At 44.1% G+C, this 25,765-nt stretch overlaps 1 protein-coding gene across 5 annotated transcripts in view; it reads right to left on the bottom strand.

Moving 5' to 3' along the window:
• The window catches only part of HTR4 (5-hydroxytryptamine receptor 4), a 149,255-nt gene that overhangs the window by 84,609 nt on the left and 38,881 nt on the right, over positions 1 to 25,765 (bottom strand). For all 5 annotated transcript variants that reach the window (XM_029998256.2, XM_029998257.2, XM_029998258.2 and 2 more), the window contains exon 2: positions 18,112 to 18,193. In XM_029998256.2, coding sequence (XP_029854116.1) covers positions 18,112 to 18,137 — 26 coding nt within the window. In that variant the 5' untranslated portion in view covers positions 18,138 to 18,193. The remainder of the gene's footprint in view (positions 1 to 18,111; positions 18,194 to 25,765) is intronic.

The raw sequence follows: 25,765 nt of genomic DNA on the forward strand, positions 1-25,765 counted from the left end.
AGTAGGAATATAGAAATCACTTAAGGAAAAAGGTGAAATACTGATGTGGAATGAATGCTTAAAACCCATATATGGACACATTCAAAAGGCTCTTCCGTATAGTTATTAATGTGAAGAAAAAAAAGTGTAATTATTTTTTCAAGCTCAATTTTTACTTTCCTGTAAACACCCCAACTTTTCTAAATGACCTGAAGTGCTTTTGCATATTTTATGCAGCAATTTAACTGCACAGATGAGTCATGTTGGTAACACCACGCACATTGCTCCTCTGGTTTTCATTACACATGTCACACCCTGACCTCCCTGCCACTGCAGTGGGAAAAAGTCACTAATAAACAGCTCAGTGCTGCGAGCACCTTGGGCACTGCACAGACCCTCCTGCGGCAGTAAGAGAGATGGAACAGAGAGTAAGACTTTGCTTTGGGGACTCAGAGGAGTGCAGCTGACAAAAAGGAGGCTGGATGGCCCATTTCCAAACTGGAGGGGAATAACTCTGCCTGCAGAGGTAACCTGGAGCATCTCCTGGAGGAAGCCAGGGACCATAGTGAGCACTTCATAATGTGTAAGTCTCACTGAAGAAGACTAAAAGCTCAGAGCAGTGGTAGCCTAGAAAAGAACTTTCTTCTTGATTTAACAGTGGCCTCAGTGTATGGGGAATACATGGAAGAGTTGGTCTGCTTTGTTTTCAACCAAGCCATGGTTTTTCCCTCTGCAACTCCAGCTGACACGATATTTCATGTAGGTCTTTAACTACAAATAAGCTGTCATTTGCATCTCCTCCTTTCTACTCCCCTGATTATTCCTAGGCATAAAATCAGAGGCTGAGTGTTAAACACTTAAAAATCAAGATATGTTATTTTATGAGTAAACCTAACAACGCGTGTCTCAGTACAGAAACATGACAATAGGGAATATATTATTTGATCTATGGCTTTCCAGCTGTTACCATATTCTTTTCTATTGCCACCTAAAAATATTAATCAGAAGTCAGCATTAATCCAGAAGCATACAACTTCTTTTAATGCCTTCAAATGCCACACTGCCTGTGCTGCTTTGCTTCAGACTGTGCAGATGGCAGGACAACTTCTAACAGATTTAAATCAATTATGTACTTCGCTTCTGTTTTAGAAACAGATTGAAATAAATTAAAGTATTGACAAGCCAGAAATAAACAGCATACCATGTATCAAAATAACTCAGCCATATGATTAGTTTATTTGAGTGCTTTTCTTTTTTTTAACCAAATAGATTGCAGCGGTGGGGTGGGTGGGAAGGCATGAGGTTTTCTCCTTTTGTGCTGGTTTGAACCTCAGAAACGTTCTGCAAACCAGAACTTGCTTCTGCTGATGGTGTGCAGCTGAAAACACACCACGCTACTGCAAACAGCAGCAGCCCAAGCAGGATCATGACTGATGAAACGAGGACTTCAGGCCACCTCCTCCTGGACAAAACTACTGATAACATCACTGATCCTGCACCTCTGCTCCATGTATCTGCTGGCGGCTGAATGCTATAGCGCTTCAGAGAATTAAGTGCTTTAAGCAGCTGATAATACTGATTAAAATCAATTGTCAAGATGAAGCAAAGAAGACAGGCTATTTAAATGTTTTAAAAATTGCCGTGTGGGGGCTGCGCAGTCAATCAGTACGTGTGAGGAGCGCTCTCCCATTTGGGAGCAGGTGCGTGCTGGAGCTGCCAGACGCTGTGGGACCTCAGGAGACATCGGGGCCGGAGCAATGGCTCCACCTCTGCACCCACCTCAGGCTTTGAGACTGCCCGGATTCGGGCTGGCAGGCAAAGCATGAGGGGCTCCATGTAACAAACCCGGAAAAAAATCCAGCTTTCTGCTGGTCCACGCAATTTCCTTAGCTTACACCAGCAGAAGTTCTTGCCTTTTCTGGATGGAAATTGGATCTGGGGCTGAAAACTGACCCTGAACAATGCAATGCTTTATCACGATCTTCATACAGATGAAGGTCTGAGAGCTTGAGAGAGAGACAGCAGTTTGCACGGTTACGTGGGAAATATGCGACAGAGGTAGGAAACAAAGCCTAAGCCTTAGGGCCTCTCCCCTTGCGGGGAAGTTAGGTGGGAGTCCAGCAGCCGCATCCCTCTCTGCTTTTCATACAAGGCAGGATGAAACCCTGGCTCTGCTCCTTCCCAGGCAGCAGACCAAGCGTTACACAATTCCACCCACATATGAATGGATATTGCTGCAAGGCTGATGCATGTAAGTACAATCCTTAAAAACCATTAGACTGTCACCTAAAATATAAGCTAAAATTAACTTACAAAATTGGCATTAGATTAAGATCATGGTATTTATATGTAGGAAGGGCAGCTGCTGCAATTACTTTGTTTGGGATCCACTAACAACTACCACAGGAGAGCTCTCGTGCAAAGCCCTGTGTAATCACAAATCGCAATCATACATCTACCTGGAGTTTGCAGGACCTTGGCAATATGTTTTGTTCCTTATAATATACTTTCAAGTCTCTAAATTTTACTCCCAATGCCCCCTTCAAATGCTGAATATTCCCCTTTTATGTTCACATAAACATAACAATACTTTTCGGATATGTAGGGTCTACTTATTTTAACGAGATTACCAAATACTCTACAACTATGAAAAAAATCAAATTTCTGGCTTAGGCATAGGTAGGAATTTAGGTATACTACAAAGTGCAGCAGAGATGTTGTAACAATCATTTCTGCTTTGTAAATGCTGAATAAAACCAAAGATCAAACATGCCTTTAATCAGAAATGTCTTGATCAGTTCCTAATTAGAATTGCTCCTCAGAAGTAAGCCCACTGCATCTACCAAACTACATGTCAGTTTAATGAAGAACAGAAGATGATGAAAGAAGCACAAAAATAAACCTGACGTTAATAATGTGATTATCCTCTATTTTCCAGGTAAGTGGCTCTTGCCTATCTCATGTCATACAGAAGTCTTAAACAGAGCAGGCTGTGTGTTCAAATGACAAATACAACATAGCTATGCTCAGGAGATCTGATTTAATGAAGCACTTTATTTCCCACCAGCATTCCCATTAATTGTCATTCATTTCACTTCCATATTCTATAAATGTTGAAGACTGAGACTAGTATGTACTTTCGAACAAGAATGTTTGTAATTCAGTTATTGTACAAAAGACTTTTACTTTACAGAGACATAAGCAACATCACCATTACACCTACACGTACCAACTATCTCAAGCTTTATCATCTCAGTAGTTTAGAAACAGAGAGTAACTTGATGCAAATCTGTGACATAACCTCCTCTGGCACTGGAGTGAGCTGGAAAAATCAAGGTTTAGACTCATGCTAAACATACTCTGAGTGCCCAGATTTCTCACAGAAATCTGTGTGACGCCTCTTGCAACGACCAGGCACAAAACTGGGGTGCGCCGAGACTGATCAAGCAGAGCCCGTACTCTTCAACGGTGAGCTGCTGCTCCTGGGCTAAAAGGATGCTAAAAGCATTTGTTTCCCTGTCTTATTATAACTTTTCCTGTAAAAAAAAAATAATAGTCCTGCCCTATGCCCACAGATTTGTTTCCCCAAAGATAACTCTTTATCAAAACACTGTAATGGCAGTTCTTAGTCTTTATGGGCATTCTCGTACTGAGTTCTCACTTTCAAACCAGGGAAAACCTTTGTTGCCATCTTTGCTGAAAGCCTGGAAGTTGCAAGACTTTCAAATCAAAAAGCATGAAGGTCCTGCTCTGCTTTTGCAAGCAATATTTGCAGTCAGGGAAATATTGTTAAATGAGAGGCATTTAGTCAAGACTGGTGGAAAAGTCCTGGCATCAGGCTGTATATTGAAACATCCAGGCTGTGTACTTCTCCCACTGCTTGTTTACACCTTGGACAATAAAATTAAAATACAGCTATTGGCTGTCTAACTTCTAATATTTCCTGGATCGTTTCCCAGTTTCAAGAATCCAGAAGAATGAAAGAATTTCTTGTTGTTGTCCCTGCTAATGGAAGACTTGGCACAGACAAGATAATACAGTGATTTCTGGAATACAATTTATTTGAGACACCCCGTGTGCCTCTGAGCCACACGAAACCAGTTCCCAGCTCATTCATTACCAAATAATAGCAGGAGGTACTTCCACTTCTTTTTTGAAGACAACATAGGACTGTTTGTCCCAACGAGTTTTTTTAAGGCACAGTGTGGTGGAGTTTATATGTTCCACTCCCAAGGAGTGTGCCCCTTGAACTATTTGACCGAGTGATTGCCTTGTGTCCCTGGGTAATGGTGTGTCTCCTCAGTCCCTTTTCCAGTGCCATGATTTCTGCACTGCCCAACCAGTTTGCTGCACCCTGACACAAAACACATCAGTCAAGTGGGATAAAAGCAATCCTTGAGATGTCATGCATTTCCAACTCTGCTACCTCCATGTGAGCTTTACCATCAAGACCAGAGTTTGGTAAAGCTAATTCCAGAGGTGGCAGCCAGAAACCTTCCACTCCCAGAGTACGTGTTCAGCAGCTCATTTTGTATGAACCTCACTCTTGTATTTAGGTTCCAGATGGGTGTTCTTTCTAAGCAAGGACATGGAAAGTCCTTGATTCAAGAACAGAGCACTTTTAGATTTCTTGTTTTATTTAAACCTCCTTCTATGTCCCCAGCTAAGTGCATGTTCTGAATACTCTCCACAAAAGCCTCATCACATTTCTCACTTCAAATAAACAAGAGAGGATGTCAACCTGGGCAAGCAGCAAGACAGAGGAAAAGCAAACAGTTGGGACTGCTTTGTAGATGGTAAGCACAGACACTCAGCTCAGATGCAGCCCAGATCCCAGCCAGGAGTCCATACCAGCACGTGCCTCTGAGGCCAGCCTGAGAAGCTCTGGAAGTGTTTGTTCCATCGTGATTTCCTTTGGCTAACAAGTGCAAGAGCTTCCAGGAGGAATGTCTCACCGTGCACATCTGCAGAAGGCCTTGACAAAGATTCCTAGAAAGAGCCATTCCTGGAAAAGAGAGCAATGCGAAGGGAGAGACCTTCTTCCCCACAAAGGACTGAAATGGCCTAGAGGTTTCTTGATGGCATCAGGTATGGACTGTCCACTCACAGGTTCTATGAACTTCAAGTTTGATCCACAACCGGGAGCTAGCTGCTGCCTCTCCCAGCTATCTCAGTGCAGGCTGATTTTAAAAATCTGGTTTAGTTTGATAACTGACCACTTGCAAATAAATTACACCCTGATATGCTGGGTACCACAGGTCTGTAATTTTCCCTGCCACTGACTGAGGAAACTGGTCCAAGAACTGTGAGGGGTAAAAAGACAAAAAGGAAAGCTCAAGGGGAAAACAGAGAGAGAAAGCCAGCGGCACCGCAATGATACTGCTTATGGTGTCCTGGTTCAAGGGTCAGCACCACCAGGTAAGTTCTTTAGACTAGAAAATAAGCCATGAAGCTGCATATCAAAATGGATGACAAACTAAGAGCCCTACTGGAAATAAAACTTACTGCCCAGACATACTTGGAAACAACCAAAGGCCTGGAGAGCAGAAATTTGATAAAATAGAGTAGAAGCACAGGATCAGTTTGAGGGTTTAAAAGCCTAGTGAGGAAGAAAGGCTGGGCATGTCAGCGGTATCATGTGGTCCTATATGTAAAGTTTTGAGACAAGCGAAGAAGAAAGAGGTAAGGTGCCTGTACCCAGCATCTTGGATACACCTAGAAAATGACACTGAAAACACGATGATCTTTTCAAGTGTCAGAGAAGGGAATGACCAAGCATAGAGGCACAAGGCTCAAAAAAAAGACAACAGAATACAACAACCATTTGGTTTTGTGGGTAATTTGTTCCAAGTCAGAACAGGGAAACTGGCTCCCAACCCAGGGTCGGCAGTAGTGCTGAGCAGCCAGGCTGCTCGTCCAGGGGTAACCAGGGAAGCATGTTCCCATTGGGCTTAAATTCTCTGCTTAGGGGTCTGCAAGGCTGTTGCAAATGCAGTAGCACCTGCCAATCACAAAGCACTGAAAGTCTTAATTAGTGACATTTCTGGAAAGCTGGTGCAGTGCATTTTAACAGGATGAGTACAGAAAGTTAGTTTGTTTTGTGATTAATTTTCTGGCTATTTAAACTTTGTTACTAACTTCAATGGGTATTTCAGGTGAGGGATGCTATTAGCTGAATCGGTTTACAGCTTTGAGCTGCAGTGAAAACTTCTGTTTTACGGTGTGTCACCAAGAGTAATTCTAAACAGATCCTCATGTTGCTGCAAGAACACAGCATCAACAAGAGCTCTGAGCATGGCTTACAGGGAAAAGTATAAGCAATACAAAAACACTAGGTGCCTGCATTGGACTAGACACAGATCTGCTGGGCTCAGGAAAGCATACTGAACAGTAGCTGAATTGCAAGAAATAAAAACCCCATGTTTCATTGTAGCTGCCAGCTCTGCCTGAGAATCACATCCCCATTATGGCCCATAAAAATGGAAATTGCAAATAATGGCAGTAATGGGACCAAATCTATTCCAGCTGCTTGGGAATGAAGAAAAAAAAATTTGCATTCTTCCACTCTAGCATGGCCCAAAATACCACAAAATCAGTTTAATATCCAAAGAAGTAAGGCAGTCTATTAATTTTCCAAGGATGTCTACCAGCGAAGAGGAGGTTCATATCTTGATGCACAAGCCCCAAAGAAGCTTCTCTAGCAGAGGCTGCAAAGGGAACGGCCCATGCCTCCCACCATCTCCTTTCCACAGAGAAACTCAAAATCTGTCTGAACTCCTGTGACATCCTCTACTTACCCTAGTTGTCCAAATACCCGAGCCCCTGGTTGAGTCTGCTCAGAAACATGTCACAGCTCTTGGGCAGCTTCCTCACCATTCAGCTCTCAGTCCTGAGAACTTCTTGACTAAATTAACATGAACCAGGTCCTTCCTGCCTATCTTCTTTTGTTGGATTTATTTATTCTCCTATTACACTCCCTGTTGAGTAGACAACAGCCTGTTCGCAGATAAGTCCTCAGAGCTCTCAGGAAGTTCATGAGAAGAGCGAGCCCTGAACAGGTCTCCAGACTAGTGAGCAATGAGCTGGCCCATCACCACAGCCCTATGTTCTCACTGTGGAAAGAAGGCTTTGGAAAGAAGTAGACTTTGTATTTTCAGGTCCTGGCCTTTAAGGCAAAGTTGAACAGAACTAAAATGCCAATAGGTATAACCATGGAGATACGGAGATGGAAAAAAAAAAAAAATCATCTGAGCTCTACAAGCCAAGTGGGAGCTCGGGTGATTTTCCAGATTAGGCTAAGGAAGTGGGGACTAAGTGAAGTAAACTATTTACACACATTTGACATCTGGAACTGACTTCTTTTAAAACAACTCAGTCATCAGGACATGCTCTTGCCCAGCACTATAACCACTGGAGTCTGCTTTTACCTCTATCTGTACCCTGCTGGAGCAGTGACCCAATATTCCCACGGGGAGGGCGCTTGGGCTGGGAAAGTTACGTAGTGAATGAACAAGTAGATACTGGCTGCATTAGAGCTTGGGGGGCACTGGAAAAGCAAGGAAAATGTCTGTGCCTACTGTTCAGAGCCACAGTTAGAGATGAACTATAACTGCCCAACCTAGAGAGGGGTGACAGAAGACAGATATGACCCCAAAACAGCCACGATACGTCTCCTCTGCTCTCCTGTTTGCATGAGCTCATGTGCCCCGGGAGGGGAAGGGCCCTGCTCGATTCACTCTCTCTCCTTCACTCTGACCCATCAACAGATGGGTAGCCAGATATTTAACAGCATCCTGCTCACCCCATCCCATCCCTCACTAGCAGCAAGCAGAGCTCTTTTCTTTCTCCTTCACTCCTCTCTGAGCCTACAGCAACACCAATGTGCAGTCAAAAGGTCAGCTGCTGGCCCATTTATCACAGGTACACCAGCACAGAGCCAGAAACCTGGCTTCTGTCCCCAACAGCCCTTTCCAATGTTGATATTCTGTTTCTAATGTTTTTTTCAGCAAGGATGCTTTTTTTTGTTTGTTTGTTTGTTTTTTTGTTAAAGTTTCCAGATTTACTGTTCCTCAAATATGAGAAATAGAAGGGGACCTGGCAAGTGTGAGATCAAATTCTCCCTGCAGTCCAGGCATCACATGGTGGGAAGGACCTGAGTTGCACAAGGCCGTATTAAGCTTTCAAAGATTCCACAGAGAGCAGAAACTGCATCAACTGCAAAGTCACCTGCAACAGGCAGACCCTTCACCTCCCCACCTCCTATGCATGTGCTTAAAGGTAGAGTAGTTTGGCCTCCAGTTGGTTTGTATCGAGGGATTCAAGCACAAGAGCTGAAATTGCCTCTTTTCAAGTCCTTCTGCAAATGTGAGCCCAACAGTTCACAGCACTAATGGCACTTTGTTTCCCCATGAGATGAGGAGGAACGCATTGCTTTGCTACATTTTTCAGTATGCCTCGAGTTGGGGTTTTTCTTTTTGCTTATTTTTTTTTTTAAATAACCTGCCCTACAATGGATTCTCCCCCAAACAGCCAAAGACTCCCTGAAAGCTTCATCTCCACAGGGCTCCTGTCCATCAGATGGCAAAGCCTGTGTTCAGACAATGGCCACTTTTACTTAACTTTCTGACTTTTGGAGGTTGAGGCTGCTGCTCAGAGGACACAAGATGGCAAGTCCTCAGTTAACAGATGGAGCAAGGCAGTAAGTTCAGCCAGCAACTGAGGTTCAGACCCCTGACTGTTTGCCAGACCAGGGAGTCACATCATTGATGATTCATCGTCACTGTACAGTAAGAGCAAAATAAATAGTGGAAAGACTGAACTAGGTAAGAAGAGGAGCACATTTCTTATCTGCATCATAGATGCACTCTGCTCCAGGGTAATAGTCTATCAACAGTCATTTATACTACCCGATAGCAAGTCCTAGACACCATGGCCAAGCAAATAGCACAAAATGTTTTGCTGCGGCACCTGTCATATCTGAGATAGTAGAAATGCTCTTTCCCAAGCAGTCAATGGCTTGTTCTGCAGCTGCAGACGCTATTACAGCAGGATCTGGAGTAGGTAACCGCTCACCGCAGCTATCAGCATCGCAGCCCTATTCCAAAGGCAGCATTCCCAGAAGAGATGTCTACCCAGGACCTTGGGACTGTCTTTCTGCACTTCTCCAAAAGCAACTCAGGGGTTTTTAACTCACTGAGAGGAGAGCAAAAGCCGTTAGATTTCCACCTACAGCCAATACCTTTTGGTTTTGAGACACAAAATGTCTGTTGAGAACATTGTGTCTGTTCTCTAAGGAAACACAGCTCTGTCAATATGACTCACGTTGCCCTATTAACCTTCACACAGCTAATCCAGTCCTGTGTCTGCTGCACAGCTCCAGTTTTGCAGCAGTCCTGTCTCCAAAGACACCCTAATACCCCCTCCCACCTTCCTTACTCACAACCTCTGAGCACGGCTGGCTCAAGAAACCCCAAACATGGAGACAAATTGAATTTTGTCAGCCTAATGGTGAGGGTCAGCCCTGAAAAGTCAAGGAGAGTGTCCTGGAAAGCCCATGGTGCTGCAGCTGCCAGCCTTGCCCTCCCAGGCAGCTGGTGTGGGCAAAAGCTGGCAGCAAGGTCCAGCCCATTTTCCTGCTCTGGGCAATCTGCTGCTTTCTAGGGCAGCTGCCCATTTTTGCCAAGCCCTAGAGCCAGGTCTGCCCCAGGATATCCCAGGCTTTGGGACTGTTTTAAGAGCCTTCCACAGCCTCTTCCAGATCTTCACTAGCTGCCACTCTGTGCAGAGAAACTGAAGCTAAAGAAAGGATGTGCTGAAAGACACCAAAAAGTTAATTTTTATGGCCCAGCTCTTTGTCAAGGGCATTTTCATCTGTGCAGATTCCTCAGGGCACACTAATAAAAGCAGAGTGAAACATCACAGAAGTGCGTGACAGCTTTACCTCTCTGGGGGGGCTGAGCACACAGAGACAAATGGGGGAGCTGCCCCTCTGCCTCTGCACCCTCTAACTTATTTCAGAGAGTATATATGTCTCACTTGCTCCACAGCTGCCGTAAGGGAGCACACTATTAATTTGCAGAAGCTGGAGCCAGGCTTAAAAATTCCATTAATTAAGTGTTGTTGGAGGTGTTTGGAAAGACGTTCCGATAAATATAGTGCTATAAAGTGTTTCCCTAGAAACTGAGAAAAAAGTTGAACAATATGAAAAGTACCCAGGCTGATAACAGCTATCGCTCCTGCTGAGAGGTGCCAGGGCTATAAGGAGGATTTGGCAGAGATAACTTCTTTTGCAGGGCTTTTTTGGCTACCGAGGGTTTTTGACTGGTAACACAAAAATATGAAAGTGAACCTCTACACCGTGCCTTGCTTCCCTGTGCCCTCCTGCTTCGCCTCTCTTCTTGCATCCAGTGTTGGCAGGTGGGGAATTCTCTGCAAAGTCTATGGCTGCAGATGCAGAAATGCCCCTATGCATTTTAGCGCTCCCAGCTTGTGGACTCCTTCCCAGGTGCCCCTGCTGTGCCCAACCACCCCAGCACCCCCAGGCACGCAGAGACTAAACCCTACAAACCAACAACCGGCTGACTTTCAAATGGCTACTTATAAAATGGTTCATTTTGTTCAACAGCACAGCTTATATATGGTCGTATCTACAGCTGATGTAAATCAATACTGTTAAGTTTTGCCTCGTAAGGGATCTGTAGGGGTTTACTTCGCTCTTTTTTGTCACTGTGTGTTCTGCCTGCCATTATCCTCAGGAGAAAGTGCACTCATCCACATCAGCTCAGCAAGCAGAACAGGACATTATATCACTTGTATACCAAGGGATGAAAACACTCAGCTCTCATCTACGTGCTCCTCTGATTGCTGCACCATTCCTGCCTGGGGGACGCAGGCGGAGAAGACAAGGCTCTGTAGAAAATCTTCTCAATCAGTATGTCTGTCTCCACAGAAATGCATGAGCAAATACCTTTCTGGATGGATGCTGCAGGTATTACAGGAGGATTAGAGTTGATCTTCCCTTAGAAAGGGGACTAGGAAAAGATGAGTGCTCTAGGCCAATTCTGGCCTGTTAAATGACATTTTAGCCTGGTGTTTCTCACCTAAACAGAAATGTGATCGAAGAAGTTGAGATAAACAATGATTTAATGAATCAAATTGTAGAAGCTGGAGAGGTTTTGAAAAGAGCTTGTATATATATAAGAATAAACACTTATATTGCAACCTGCTGGAGGAATCTTAAGCTGTTTGCTTGCCACAAATCCGTACTGGCAAGGCATTCAGAGCACACAAACTCTTTCGCAAAACCCTTCCGTTTTCTACACTTTAGGTCACTAAATCAGATGCTTATTTTTTTCCAACCACTCAGTACAACCTCCCCCTTGCCCAAACAGCCTCCCCCAAACCCAAAAGCCTTGCTTTCAGCCCGGTTTCCTGCCTGTCCTGCCTCACAGCTCAGATCTTGGCCCCCTCGGTGCTCACTGCTGGCTGCCAGTGTCCTAAAAGCACGGGGAGCCCAGGGACCAGGCACACATCTGGAATCCTCTCCTCGGACATCCCTTAGCTACTTCTGGGGCTTCAGGGACGCAGCTCTGGGTCCCTCTCTCTCCCACCGTTGGCTATTGCTCCTGCTTCCCCCCCAGGTTTGGATGGGGAGACGAGACCTAAGACCTTCTCTGCCTCTTTCTGCAGTCAGCCATCCTGCCGGCGTACCGGCTTTAGGTAACGAACCCGTGTCAGAGCCAGCCATCGACAGCACCGCTTCTTGCGGTCCATGGAGAAAGGAACCTCTTGGGCCAACACAGCAAGGCTCCAGATTTGGGGCTCACTCAAACATACAACTTGATGCAAGAGGGCATATCATCGAGAAGGCCTGTTGTCAGAAATAACATTCGCTATGCCTCTGTATGAGGACTTTGGGAACAGCAGCTTGGTTAAATAATGGAATATTTTCTTTGCTTCCAAACAAACACAACTAATTCAACCAATTTGATTCCTTGTTCCTTCACCTTGCCTCTCATTTCTCAAAGTCAAGACAAGATTAATGAACCCCACACAGTACTGCTGGAGGGCTCTGCGTTTTTCAGAGTACTTCGAGCCGCAAAAATAGTTTCAGCAACAAATTGAGAAAACTAAAGCTGATAAAGCCAAGTTTGGGAGCAATTAACATCAATCTAAAATTCAGCTGTTTGGGGGGCTCAGCTTAAAAATAAAAGGCAATTACTGTTGTGACGGACCGAAATAATACATTGTTTCTCCATGGTTGATTTAGCAAAGGGAGTCTGCCTTTACCAACAGCTACAACAAAAAGGCTTATATAAAAGCTATTTACTTGCACTGAACGGTCTCGTGATTTTTTTTCAAAAGCTTATTTCTCATGAGCATAACAGCCTCTCCCCAACACCTGAGGAGGCAAGAAACTTTTGTGCAGTGTGAAGTACACAGAACAGCCCTGCCCACACTCAGAAGTACCCATTCAAAGAGCAGAGGTTTCTCCTTGTTGCCCAAGAGCGCGAGAAGCGCTCCAGCCAGCAGAATCACAGTTCTGCTCACCCGGTCCTGGCTGTAAATGCCAGGCAGCTGCTCTTCCACTTCTCCCCTCCCAGGTATGGATTTGAAGAGTAACAAGGGCTGCTAGTGCTGGAGCTTGTATGGGACTCCAGCTGTCACAGTAGGAAGAATCAGTCTTGAAGATTTGCCCAAGGACCTACAAAGAGTTTGGTGTAAGAACTGGAAAACAACCTAGTTCTCAAAGCCAGAGCACAGCCTCTTGGGTTAAAATGCTAACAAATGTTTAAAAAGCTGCCTGAAACACAATTGTGCGGTCAGTATTTAGCATGCAATAGTAGGGTCCTCGGCCAATGGAAACATCAGCCAGCACATGAAGATCAGTTTGCAGCTTTTGAGAAATGTTCAGATTGCCTCTCATTAGCAACTGCAACTTCCCAACCTGTTTTACTGTTGTAAACCACACCAGAGCCTGCCTGTGCCAAAGCTCTTTCAAAAAGCTTGAGCCAATGGTTTTCAAACTGTGTCAGCAGAGCACCTCCGAGCAGTTAGCTGAATAAAGCATTTGAGCACCCTGCAGCTCCAGGGTGGTGAGAGATTTGCAGAGCTGCATCATGAAGAGTCCTCTATAGTGCCTGGTCAACTAAAATTGAGGCAGCCCTGGAGCTAGAAATGCTGCCATGCAGCACCCATAGCAATGGCATGAATGAATGAACAATGAGTGCTGAAGCTCAAAAAAGGGAAAATGCACATGAATGGCCAACCACGCCATTCAGAACTGGCATAGATTTGAGTCACCTGTGCTCCCAGCAATGTAAAGGAGCCAGGTTAACTGCTACAAGATAAGGAGGGACCAGCATGCCAACGGGAAGCTTTACTTCATTCCTGGCTACAGGGAATGCTCTGTAGTGAGATGATCAAAGTCTTACTAAAGGTCAAGGAAGGCTTTAACAGTCTTTAATAAGGCCATTGCTCACGCCCTGTGCACAACACCTTTGCAACCTACACTAGCAAGTGCCCAAGAGAAGCAGAGTCCTCCCTGTTTGCGCCTCTCCAGGTTGCTCAGCGAGGTCCGCAGGTGCCATTCTTGGTATGCGGAAGCTCCTTTCACAGTTTTCATGGGCAGAGTTATGTACCTACTCACAGCCTGTAAGAGCCAACTGCCTTGTTTGTACACAGAAAAACAAGAGTCCATGGACTGCCAGGTGACTTCTGTACACACAAACTATGCCTATTTTAGCTGGTAATTTGGCACAATGGGAGTAGGTCAAAACAGTTGGTACTGTGGCCCCTACATGTCCACTCTATGCAGGACATGGGGGAATATTTTGGATTAGATTTAGCCCAGTCTCCCTGCCCAAATTTCCCCACCACGCCTGAATGTGGAAGCTGCATGGTTTGAGCCCATGCTTCAAAGCCTTTAGTCCTCATTGTGGACTGCAGAGTGTGTAGTGCGGAGCTGATGGTTTAATGTCTTCCAAGAGGAATGTAGTTCACAAGTTCCCTTGCTAAGTGCTGTGATCTAAACTGATATACCACATGTGGGGATAACTGGGGGATTCATCTTACTGCTGTTCTGCACTGAAATGCAAGCGTAGGCACAGTAAAACAAACTGCAGCAAAGCCATCTTTGTGCATATTTTCCTTTTGTGCCCAGAGAGATTCAGCCTTTTCCCACTTTCTCCAAGGGTGTCAAAATAATTGTGTTCGTATGAAAGTGAAATTGTCTAACACACCAAAAGCCAGAAAAACTGAAAAAGAGAAGTGCAAACACGTTTTGAAGGTTTGTACAAATTTACAAGAACCACGGGCAAACACCTTGTCATGAGCAGGCAGGGCAGCAGCCTGCTTGCTAAAACCCTTGCACCAGGTCTGGCTCCAAACAGAAGATTCAAAGTGGTACATCGCAGCCTTCAGGTGGAGGAAGAGGTTTGTGCCACTGAGGGTAGCAGTGAAGGCATTTGCAGGAGCTCCTGCCCTTTGGCCGGACGGCATCAGCAGCAAACAGCCTACAGTTCACTACGTGCACGCTGTGCTAGAGCAGGTCAGTGGGAAGGACCACTGTACTCTTGTTTGTAGTGTGCCCAACTAGTATTTTTATAAAGTTGTTGGAAATGAAGAGAATAAAGGGAACAGCTTTTTTTTCCATACTCTAACCAATTCAAGGGTTCGAGTTTTCATTCCAAACCACTTGACAGTATCTCATTAACCTACTGCCTATAATAAATGCATCCAATAACAATCACCAAGTCACACGAAATTAAAAAATTCTATAAAATACAAATTGGAAATACTTGCGAGGCCATTTATTTTTCTACTCTAGAATTAGAGAAAATGAGGTCTGCCACCCCCCTCGGCTGTGATAAATACAAGTCCCAAAGCAGACTGTCTAAAATTTCCAGGAAAGTCTAACCTCACACTGCAGCCTTTGCAAAATTCATAAGCAAATTTTTCCACAGAAATAAAACATTTGTACAGTTGAATGTGCCTGCAATGCTTTGGGTAGCTACAGAGATGTAAAGCCGCTCGTCACTTGGCATTCTCTAGGGCACCTCATCAAAACCTGTCGAGGGCGGGAGGCCTGCACCCATGCCCATCCCAGCTGGCTGGCGCAGGACAACTGCAGCACTTGTTGCTCTGAACCAAAAAGCAGCATGCTGTTTCCACAGGGCTCAGCTCTAAACAAAGTCAAACTGTCCCTCTCTCCTCCCATCCCGCTGTTGTCCCCATATTGTCAAAGCATCTCCCGTTTCCCCCAGCTTTGCTCCCCTTCTTGTCCAGACTTCCCACTGGAGCATCCCTGAGCTCCGCAGGGATGGGGAGGGGGAACTCAAGTGCTCCCACCTCTCAGGCTCACCACGCGCAGCTCTGGTAAACAACACAGGGAAGCCCCTGGTTTCGACAGAAAACATTCAGTATTTCACATCTCGAAAAAAAAGCTGAAATCAGGGCAGATAAAGGAGAAACATTAGCTACTTACTGGTAGCTGACAAGCAAAGGTCTCGAAACCAAAAATTCATGGTTTGGAAAAGCATGGAGTCAAAATAAAATCATGTGCCTACCACAAAGTCTGTTTGTGCAACCAATCACACAAAATGAAGGACTGCCTTAGTCCAGCTCAGAAAGATCCCCTAGGAACAAAAGAATAAAATCATTCCTGAAGTATAACAAAGTGAGATGTGACCACAGTGTTTGATCAAAACAGCTGGGGAACGGTGAATCAATATTGATTCAGGAGAGCTTTCAAGTTCCCATGGATTTTCATTCATCAGATTCCCAGGAACACCTTGTGTTGCCTCTTTTAACATCTCAATGGGAAGCTGGATGAAATAATTCACCAAACAAGAATTCCCCCCTCAGAGATTCTTCCACTGCCCTGCCAGGGTCACCAGCCAGCCGCACTAACCAGTCTCCAGGAGAAAGCAGTCTCTTGAGGGACTCTTTCCAAAAAAACCTTCCCCAGGCCTGTGCAATGGGCATTTTCTGCAGCAAGCTGACTGAAGGAAACCCCCCAGCTCTGCCCACACTCCGGCACCCCTGAAGCGCCCCAAACCCCCTTCCTCCCAGGCACTTCTCATTGCATTCAGACTACATCACGTATTGGAAAGTATCACAAATAGGAAGAGAAAGCCTAATTCTGATAGGAATCAATTTTATTTGGGTTTGGTTTTGGGGGGTTGGAGGAAGGGTGGGGTTTTGGCTGGGTTTTTTTGGAGCAGGATTAGGGCTGATAAGAATTACAGTAAAATTCAAAATTAGGAAGAAACAGATAATGATCTGTGGGTTGCTACAAATAGTGAATTACAAAACTCCAATAGATCACTTCAAAACATCCACGCTTGGTCAGACCTATTCAGTGTCTGTCTCCACCAGTGGCAAATACCATGTTACTGAAAAAAAATATATGAGTTAGGTAAAGAAAATGTCACACTTCCCTCCTGGTATAGCCTCCCTGTGCCCAGGCACTTGTGGTTCAGACACTCGCTGAGCCAGTTTCTCTGTGCCCCTTGGTGTTTATGAACTGACAGATTTTCCTTCTATGAATGACGAAATGTATAGTGGGGAATTTTTTTCACCATAGTGAGAAACAGAAGATTTTTTCCTAGTGTTTTTAGAGGAAGGAAAAGATTGTAGGGAAAATTGCCTGGTGTCAGCACCTTAATTCCCTTTACAGAGAAACAGCAGTAGCCTACGCATTTAACTACACTTCTGGTATTAAAAAGGCAAGATAAATTTCATTAAGCAAAACACATTACCTCTCCGTATTGATTACCGGGTTATAAATGTGACCTGCTAAGTGTGCATTAAAGCAGCAACCCGGAGTTGCTGGTGACTTTCCTGACACTTGAGTAGGTGAATGAAGACCAGAGACGCTCTCTCTGATAGTATAGCACTTTGAGAAGGCTCATTAAGAACAGAAATTGTCTTTGAAAATGTATCATCTTGCTTTGTGCATGCAACTGGAGAGAGTGGGTTGTGGCTGCACAGAGGCGCATCCCAACCTGAAAGCCGAAGAGCTAGAAAGCTGTGAGAACAGGGTGGCATGACAGGATCCCCTTTGAGGTGTAAGACCCTGTTCCCCCCTTTTCTGTGTTGCGTTTCCTCCTGATCTCTGTTCAGTAACTCCACAGGGAAAGGTTTCCTGGAAGAGCAGAGCACATACATTTGATCTGTCTCTGTCAGAGCAATTTTCTCCAAGACATTTCCTCAGGTACTTGCTACTTTAGTGTCCAGGCAGGGCAAGGGTAAAGAATCACTCTCCAAAATAAAAACGTGAGACATTGAAAAGATACACCCTGTGTGGATTTTAAGAAAACTCTTTGTGGAAATGTACACCTCTCATTGCAACTGGAATATTGCTTCCTTCTCTGTCTGGGCCAGCAACATGGGTTTGGTCAGAAGTTTGATGTCCTTGTGTGAAGTGGGTTTGGTGGGTGTTAGTTCAGCTCCCCACACAGTTCAGCATCACCGGCAGCCGGGCAAGTCAAAAGGCCAAGAAACAAAAGGTACAAATCCTAGTCCTTCAGAAAGACCCTGCAGATCACACCTGAGGGAGAATGGCAGAGCTGATGCTAGCCCTGTGTCCCAGGGACAACCGCAAACAGGATCTCCAGCGTTTTTGAACAATTTCTGTTGGCATCACATTTCCAGGATCAAAACGATCCATATTGAAATTTGTCTCTCACTGATACCAGTAGTGTGCCCAGGGGTTTGAAATGACTTCAGAGATGTCATTTTTTTTGCTTGACCCACTATAAGGCATCAAAGATGAGGTTGTAAGTTTTTAGACCATTGCACCAAAAAGAAAAAAACCTAGGATCAGACTTTCAGCAGGCACAGATGGGCTTGTGCCTGGTCTTTGATAGGGCCCCATCCATCCTACTGCAAGGAAGCCCTTGTCTTGGCTATGCCACATCTGATATTTATACAAATAACAGGGCGACACTACATCATCACGGAACCCCCAGGAAACCCCAAATCAGGCATTGCTGCATGAGCAGAGACCTTCATCTACAAGCAAACAGAAAATACCATCCTGCAGCTTTGCAAACACACCATACAGCCCCTGCCCCTTGCAGCTCACCAGCTGGATGAGACGCGGTATAGGAGCCGTGTAGTTTATCCTACCTCACATTAACATCAAGTTCTTCCATCACAGGCAATAGGCATAGGTAGCTGGGAGTTCAATGTCCATAGAAGAGACCTCGTCCTGCAGTGGAGAGAGTTAGAAAGGACAGTTATAAATTAAAGGATCTCTCATGGGTGCATGTTTACCCCAGTGAAGACACCCATACACTGCGTTTTGCCTCTCTGGCCTGGCTCCTCTTGAAAACAGAAGCTATCTAGGCATGTCAAAATGAAGACATACCACTGCATAGAGCTGTCATAACACAATTTTCTGTTATCTACCCTGACATATTTTTATCTCGCAACACTAAGGTGCATGCCTGGAGGCACAAAATCAAGCTGAAGCGATAGACAACCCTTCTTGGTTGTGTATACACCACCCATCCATGCATAACCTAGGGCTAACAGTGCTTCAAGGTCCCAGTGGGACACTGGCTCTACTGAAAAGAACAAAAAAATTCCCCCTTTTATGAGCTTCCAGGTCTTCACCTGGAAGCTAAGATCAACCTTTAATCCACTCCATGATCATCACTTCTCCTGGGAACTTCTGGGATTTCGATTCCCAGAGGATTGTTTCAACTGCAGCAAGGTAGTAAACTACTGTAAGGACTGCTACACTGGCACAGAGAAAAGACTCTTCTGGACAAATATTTGGTTTCCATAGGGGTGAGGAGAAGCTGCATAGGCAGAAGTCATATGATACCATGCATAGGATACACATCACATCTAAGATTGTATTTGTCACAGTCCTCTGCAGACATCTTGTGTCACTTGTTGAAAACTCCCATTCTGTGTAGTGCTGCCTCATATAGTACCAGCTCCTTCCCTCTAATTACCACAAATGAGTTAGTAGGAAAATAATTTTAAAAGACAAACCCAAAGCATTATATCAGTGCACACAGCATACCATGCTGTACCCAGTGAGTTCTGGGTGCTGGTGTGGGAAGGGGCACACACAAAAATACCCTTAGTCAATCCATCCTCTCCTTCTGCAAGTTAAAACTCCAAATGACCTCAGAGAGATCTATCTATATATATTACCAAAGACTCTCACAGCTGAAATAATAGTCTTATTTCTAGAAATAAATGCCAGCAACATAAATTACTAATACAGGCACCATTCTTGAGACTTGTTCTCCAAGACCAACTTTTTATGAAGTTTATGAAAAAATGTTATGTTGCAATTCTGGTGACACCGAGGAGCTGAGCACTGTGATATAAATTACCTCTTTCCACCTATGCTTACATTCAAAATTACATGCAACAGCATGCACACATGTAAGCTGCACTGGACCCAAGACTTTTCATGGTAACTTCCAAACTTTCAAAGCTACAAAAAGCAGTTTAAATACAATCAACTGAAGAAGGCTTGCAAAACCTGGCTGGGAAAACACAAGCAAGAATGCTTGGTAAATTGGTTTCTGTTTTTACACAAAATTAAAACATTGACTTACCACTAAATTAAAATAGGTTTCCTGTGACACTATATTGTACAGCCTTATGAATACTTAATAGCAGCACTGTAATTACAAAGAACTAAGTGATTTGCAGTTCAAGTTAAAATAAATGTACTTACTCCCAGTAACACTGATATAAATATTAATGGGATTTTTAATTCTATCAAAATTCCATCATGACTCCCAAGAAATGAATGCACCATCTTAATAAAGAATTTGTGGGTTTGCTGCTGTTAATCCAGTGGAAAAAATAGGATAAGTTTCTGAGCACTTCAGACTGTTGATTGTCCCTTGCATTGTGTCTCTAGAGAACCAAGGATAATGCCACCACTATGGTGCTATTAATAACAACTCAAATGCAAATAATGCCACTGTGGTTACTTGGCTTCAAAGAAAAGATTGTAATAATACTGACTCAGACTTCCTAGATACAATGCCAGGTTTGCGCCGCAAATGAACGCCCACTACCCAAGCCTGGTTTAGTGTTTACCAGAATTAGTACTTCAGCAGGTATAGACTATACATAGTTGTGCAAGCAAAACTTACTCAAGTCAAAAGGCTGTTTTTATCTGAGGGTGGAAACCTTCAGAATTTGGCCACTATTTACAGCTTAAGCCTTCAACTGATGTTTCTAAGGGCACTCTGGAATCTGGTGACTTAAATGACTACTGCTGTATTTCACAAATATAAGGGTGAGCAGTCTAGAGTTTCTGATCAAGTCACCTGTGTGTCACTAAGACCTGACCTCCAACTTTAATTTGGGGGAAAAAAAAAGCTCTCCTGTGTTCCTTCTCTGGATTTCTTCCACAGAACAAAACTCTTCGCAAGCTGCTGGGACAGCTGCCTGTCAAAGATGCAGGAAGAATATCCTGGAAGATGGTCTTGGGGATGTGAAAATACAATCAATAGTCTCTGAGCTCAAACAGACAGAAAGAAACCTAATTATTTCATCTCCAAAGAGGTTTAAGTAACCACTTACTTCAAATCATTTGTTTGGCAAATAGGTTAAATTATTTTCAGTTAATTCAGATGCAAATATATCAGAATAGGTCTGATACGGTGCTTTGTTTCAATGGAGACAGGAACCCGTTCTTTCCTGTCATTTCAAAAAGGATAAATATGAATAAAAGAGAACACTCTATAAACTGCAGTCAAAACACATGAGATCTTGACCCATCTCCTCTGCCTGCCAGCATAGTTTGTGAGCACTGGTTAAAACTGGTTGTCATCTCAGTTTACCGTGGAGGCACAAAGAGGTTGACTAAACCCCACCAAGAGGATTCGGAGCAGGGCAGAAACAGCCCCTGGACATAAGATATAGATATTAAACTGGTCTTACTGTTGAGATAGCACAGATATGCCACAAGGAAAATCCGGTCAAATTTTGTTGACACTGATTCAAGGGAAACTGTTCCTTTCCTATGCAGAAGAAGAGAGGCTTTAGTACTTATTGCTACAGTGGGAAGTTATGAAACCGCTTTGCTGCAGTTCATGCCTGTTATAGCTCTGAACTACACGGGAAACGTGGGGGGGGGGGGAGCCAGCGAGAGCAGAGGGTAGGAATAAGAGAAGACAGACCTATCTGCACCATCCCAGTCCCCCATGCTCCCTTCAGTACCAGAGTTTAAGAGGCACCTTGGGAAACTTTCTAAAACAAGCAAAACTCACCGTTTCAGTACAATCAGAACTGCTTTCCTACCTATTCATCAAAATCAACTTTTCTATGTAGGCACCAGCATTACTGTTCCTTCAGTCACAGCAAGTGTAACATGCTTAAAAACACAGGAAAACTTTTTTGTTTCCATTAGTATTTTCTTCACTTGTTTTGTGTTCATTTATACAGTAGAAATAATATTTTTGGTACAAAATAGGAAAAAATGAAGGTTTTAAGGATTTTGATAAAACGAGGAATCTTGTGTACAAACACCCAGCTACATCTCACCGTGCTGTTAGGTGTGTTTCTGGCAGCCATCCCATACACAGTGTAACAGGCAGTGACCACATTTCTTATATTGCACCTCACAATTTATTTTTTCCTATAAAGCTTTGCATATTCCTAAGCTCTGCAGCCCTAAGAACATTTTTTCCCCACAAACATGTTATCTTTTCCCCCACAAATACAGAAACAAGCAACATTTGGGTCTGAACGGGCAATGCATTTATACAATGCCCCATACTCCACAGCCCGCCGGGATCGGAAACCTCCCACCACTGTACAGGAGACCTGCACTGTTTTAAGGGCTGTTAGTACTTTCGTCTTGCCCCATATGAGGAAGCATATAATGAACATATAATGAAAGGAGACTAAACCAATGACATTATTTAGCTTTTGTCAGCTTTTCCATGATGGATTTTAAAATTGGATCTTCCTTCCCTTTTGCTCTCCCCATGACACCGCAGTGGTTAGACTTCTAGTCATTGGAGTCCCAACAAAGAAAGAAAAATGACGTCAATACCATGTAATAAAAAAAATCTTCATGAGTTATTCTGTAAATATATCTGGCTCACACAGAGGGCCTGGTGCTATTCTTTGTTATTAAAGTGATTACTCATACCCAATTAAGAAGCTGTTCTCTGCCTCAGAAAGATAACACTGACCTCCTAACTCAACCCTTATACCATCCAGCCCATCATATATATATATATTCCTTTCAGCACAAAAGAGCTTCTCTGCTTTTGTGCATGATGGTGATTACAGGCACATGGAGCCATGCACATCACTGCAGCCAGGTCATGTTTTCCTGAACGTAAATGTCTAGCTTTCAACAGCTCATGAGCAGTCATGGGCTGAGGGCAACAGTCCTGCAAACCCATGGTCTTCCTCTCCTGGGCTCCAGAGCCTTTCCGTCCTGGGCTTGCTGAGAGCAGACCCGCTCACAACCTGCCAGGGAACCCACGTGCGGCTCTGGGTCTGGTTTCTTGTACAAATCTGGTTCCTGGCTTCTAGCACAGGGTCCTGCTCAGACACGGGTCGGCTCCGCTGGCCGGACTGGAGAGTCAGGCTGAGCCTCCTCCGCACTCCAGATACATCTCAAAATGAGTCTTCTCATATGCGTTCTCTTCAGATTTGGTACCAGGGACTGCAATGAAAAGCTCACCACAGTAATCCACCTAAGGACTTGGATTACCATGAGGGGCTAAATTCAGGCAGTGAAGTGAAGTGGTTTCTCTTTTTCAGGTGTCAGCACAAAATTAATTTTGATAACTCCTGCAAAATGGAAGAAAAACTTTTCAGCTATTTTGTATGTCAAAATTCCAGTTTGGGGCCATCTTGTTTGCTTTATTTTTCTGCAAAATTTCATAATGTGCACTGAAGTTACACAATATCTGTACCATCATGCTGTCATGGAGACCTCCACGATAACTGAAACTTTCTATATTAGAATTAAAAAAAAAAAAATCAAACATGGAACTCTTGAACAAAAAAATCAAACCAACCAACCAAACAAAAGGCCTTCGCAAAAAACTGTTCACCCAAAGGAAAATAACTGAAGTCAGTACTCTTGGCAGTATTTTCACTTCAGCAAAGCACAACATTTTTTTAATGGAAAAAAATACAGGTGCAGCATCTCCAGCAGGCTTGACATGACAGCTCCATAGACTTCCCTTGTGAGGCAAGAACTCCTCACCTTATTTTATTCTCCACTAATCACTGCCACCAAGAGCAAGACAGATATACCACATGTGTATGACTAGTCATAGTCATCACTGCAGAGGAGACCGGCTCTGACTTGGGAAAGGCAATCCAGTAATAAGCCTCACCAAGTCTGTGCTGATGGCATTCAGAGATATCAGAAACCATCCACCTGTCAAGATTAGATCAGCTGCGTGCTTGTGCCTCACTCCTTCACCTGACACACCACCAAGTCACCTTAGCAGATGCTCCCCTACCTCTGCCCCTTCTCCTCCTCACCTCCACAGTGGGGGGTAGGAAACGAAAAACCCAATGAGGAGATGGATAAACCAACATATCTTCTCAACCAAGCTGTAGGGACTCCTAGGGAAACTTTACACGGTAGGTGTTAACAAAGAATTCACTTCTCAGAGACCATAAGGAGTTAGCTGGTGGCCAACAGCTGATCCTGTCTCTTAAGTGACCACAAACTTGCCTGCTCTATGTGGTGGCCTTGGTCTGCCCAGTAGAAATGAAAATGTCCCACCAGATGACAGCAATAGCCACACCAGTCTTGCAAGACATTTTCTTTGCAAGGCACTGATTAACTGAGACACTGACACATTCTTCATCCAATTTATTTCCATCCCACTCGAGCCCCATCTAGTTCCACTTTCTGTCACTGCTGAGCTGATGACAACAGAAGAGTTGAGTCATTCTGAAAAGCTTACAACCCCCTTTCCTGCAGCGCTGGATTGTGCTGCTTCATCATTTATGACACCTTAAATGAAGCTGCATCTAGGGTGGACTGAGCAGTCTGAAAAGCCCATTTCATTTTACCTACAGATGAATATCATACTGTTCCTTCTGCTCTACTGCACCACAGGAGGGAGTGGGATATAAAAAAACCCCTAAATTCAGTTTCTGAGTGTCTCATGCTCTTTGTGAAGAATTGGACTTATCACTGCTATTCTCCAACTTCACTCTTCTCTTTATAAATGTAAGGTAAAAAAAAATGCCCTTTTCCTCCATCCTTTGCCAGCTTTGTCTATTTAGAGCAGAGTGTGGTGTGCAGTGACGATGACTTGATCCAGCCTCTGACCTCAGCATAGATGTCCTGCAGACACCCATTGTTACTGAGTAACACAGAGCAGTAGACTGATAAAAAAAGATGTCGCAGATGTTTGGAAAGCCTGTTTAGCCTACCCCTAGAAATTGCTGTCCTCCACATCTCAACGTATACGTTCTTGGAAGTACAGGGAGTCATTTAGCTTTCACCCAGTATTTGTGATTCCTGATTGAGGCCAGAGGAATCACTCTAACATAAATAAAGACTACTACTACTATCTGAATCTGTGATTTCAAGAGGCTCCTCACTTGCTGTAGTAAACATCTGCCAAATTAAAGCTGTGATTGAATAAAAAAAGCTGTTGCTCAATTCCTACCACATATCACATTTGGGGTTGTGATTTTTATCATAGCTCCATCTTCATCATTATCAGAGAAAGAGAAGTTGTTAGCGGAGGCTAGCTGGACAAGATCTTCCCAGGCCACATTAAACTGATGCTGCGGAGTGACAGTCACCTCAATCCAAAGATAATTTCTTGCTCATCACTGCAGAGCAGTCCAAAACCCTCCAAGTGTTGCAAGAGAATATCCTGCCCATGACAACACTTGAGGAGTAGGAAATACCAGAGTGATCCAACTTGTTTGCTCCCAGATAAAATAGCTCTGTTTCCACCACCCATTTCTGATAAAGGCACTGCCCGCTCCCACAGCACTTCTTGCCTTCTCTGTCACTGCTGTCCCTTTTCTCCCCACGAAGGACAAATCTGATAAGAAGTCCCTCAGTTGTCAGCAGAGACAGATTGCTGGACTTATTTTAATCAAATGTCATCCCAGCAGGTTAAAATGCAGCACTTTGCTTAAACGGAGAAAAATAAAAAGATAGACATGACACATCACCTGAGAAAGAAAATGGAGTCCAGCTTTAAAATAGAAAAAGACACAAGAAATGTCTTCTCATTGAAGGGTTATTTTTCAAAACAGCTCTTTAAACTCATGGAGAGAGCCTCTGGCTTGACAACCCAAACCACAGGCACTGAGTTTAACAGGCTCGTGTTCCCAAGGGACGCAGGAGTCGCAGGCAGCGTGCAGGTCACGGCGGAAGCCAGCACCTTGTGCTCGCCTGTTTGCAGGCAGGTGGGCTTTTCTTCATGTCAATCTGGCCTTCACGGCCTCTCAGCTGTAACCTCTGTGCCTTTTCAACCTTACAGCAAGGTATTCTACACTTTCAAAAAAGAAAGTTTAAATTCCACATTTGACTACCAAAAAAACACTAACAGACAGCACAATATAAGGGCTGTTCCCTTGGAAAGGGCACGTGGAAGCAATTCTGCCTAGCTGTTCTCCTGGACCACATATTTACAGCTGTAAAGGCTCTATGGGCTGTTCAAGGGTGACTTTGTTCCAATGCAGACATCTGTATGAGATCCTTGTCTATACCATGGTACATTTGTATAAGAGGTCTGAGGAGAGAAAGCAGCTACAAAACCTGAGGCGTTATTTACTATGACAGTAGTAG

Source organism: Aquila chrysaetos, chromosome 22 (genome assembly GCF_900496995.4).
Source record: "Aquila chrysaetos chrysaetos chromosome 22, bAquChr1.4, whole genome shotgun sequence".
NCBI classification, from domain to species: Eukaryota; Metazoa; Chordata; class Aves; order Accipitriformes; family Accipitridae; genus Aquila; species Aquila chrysaetos.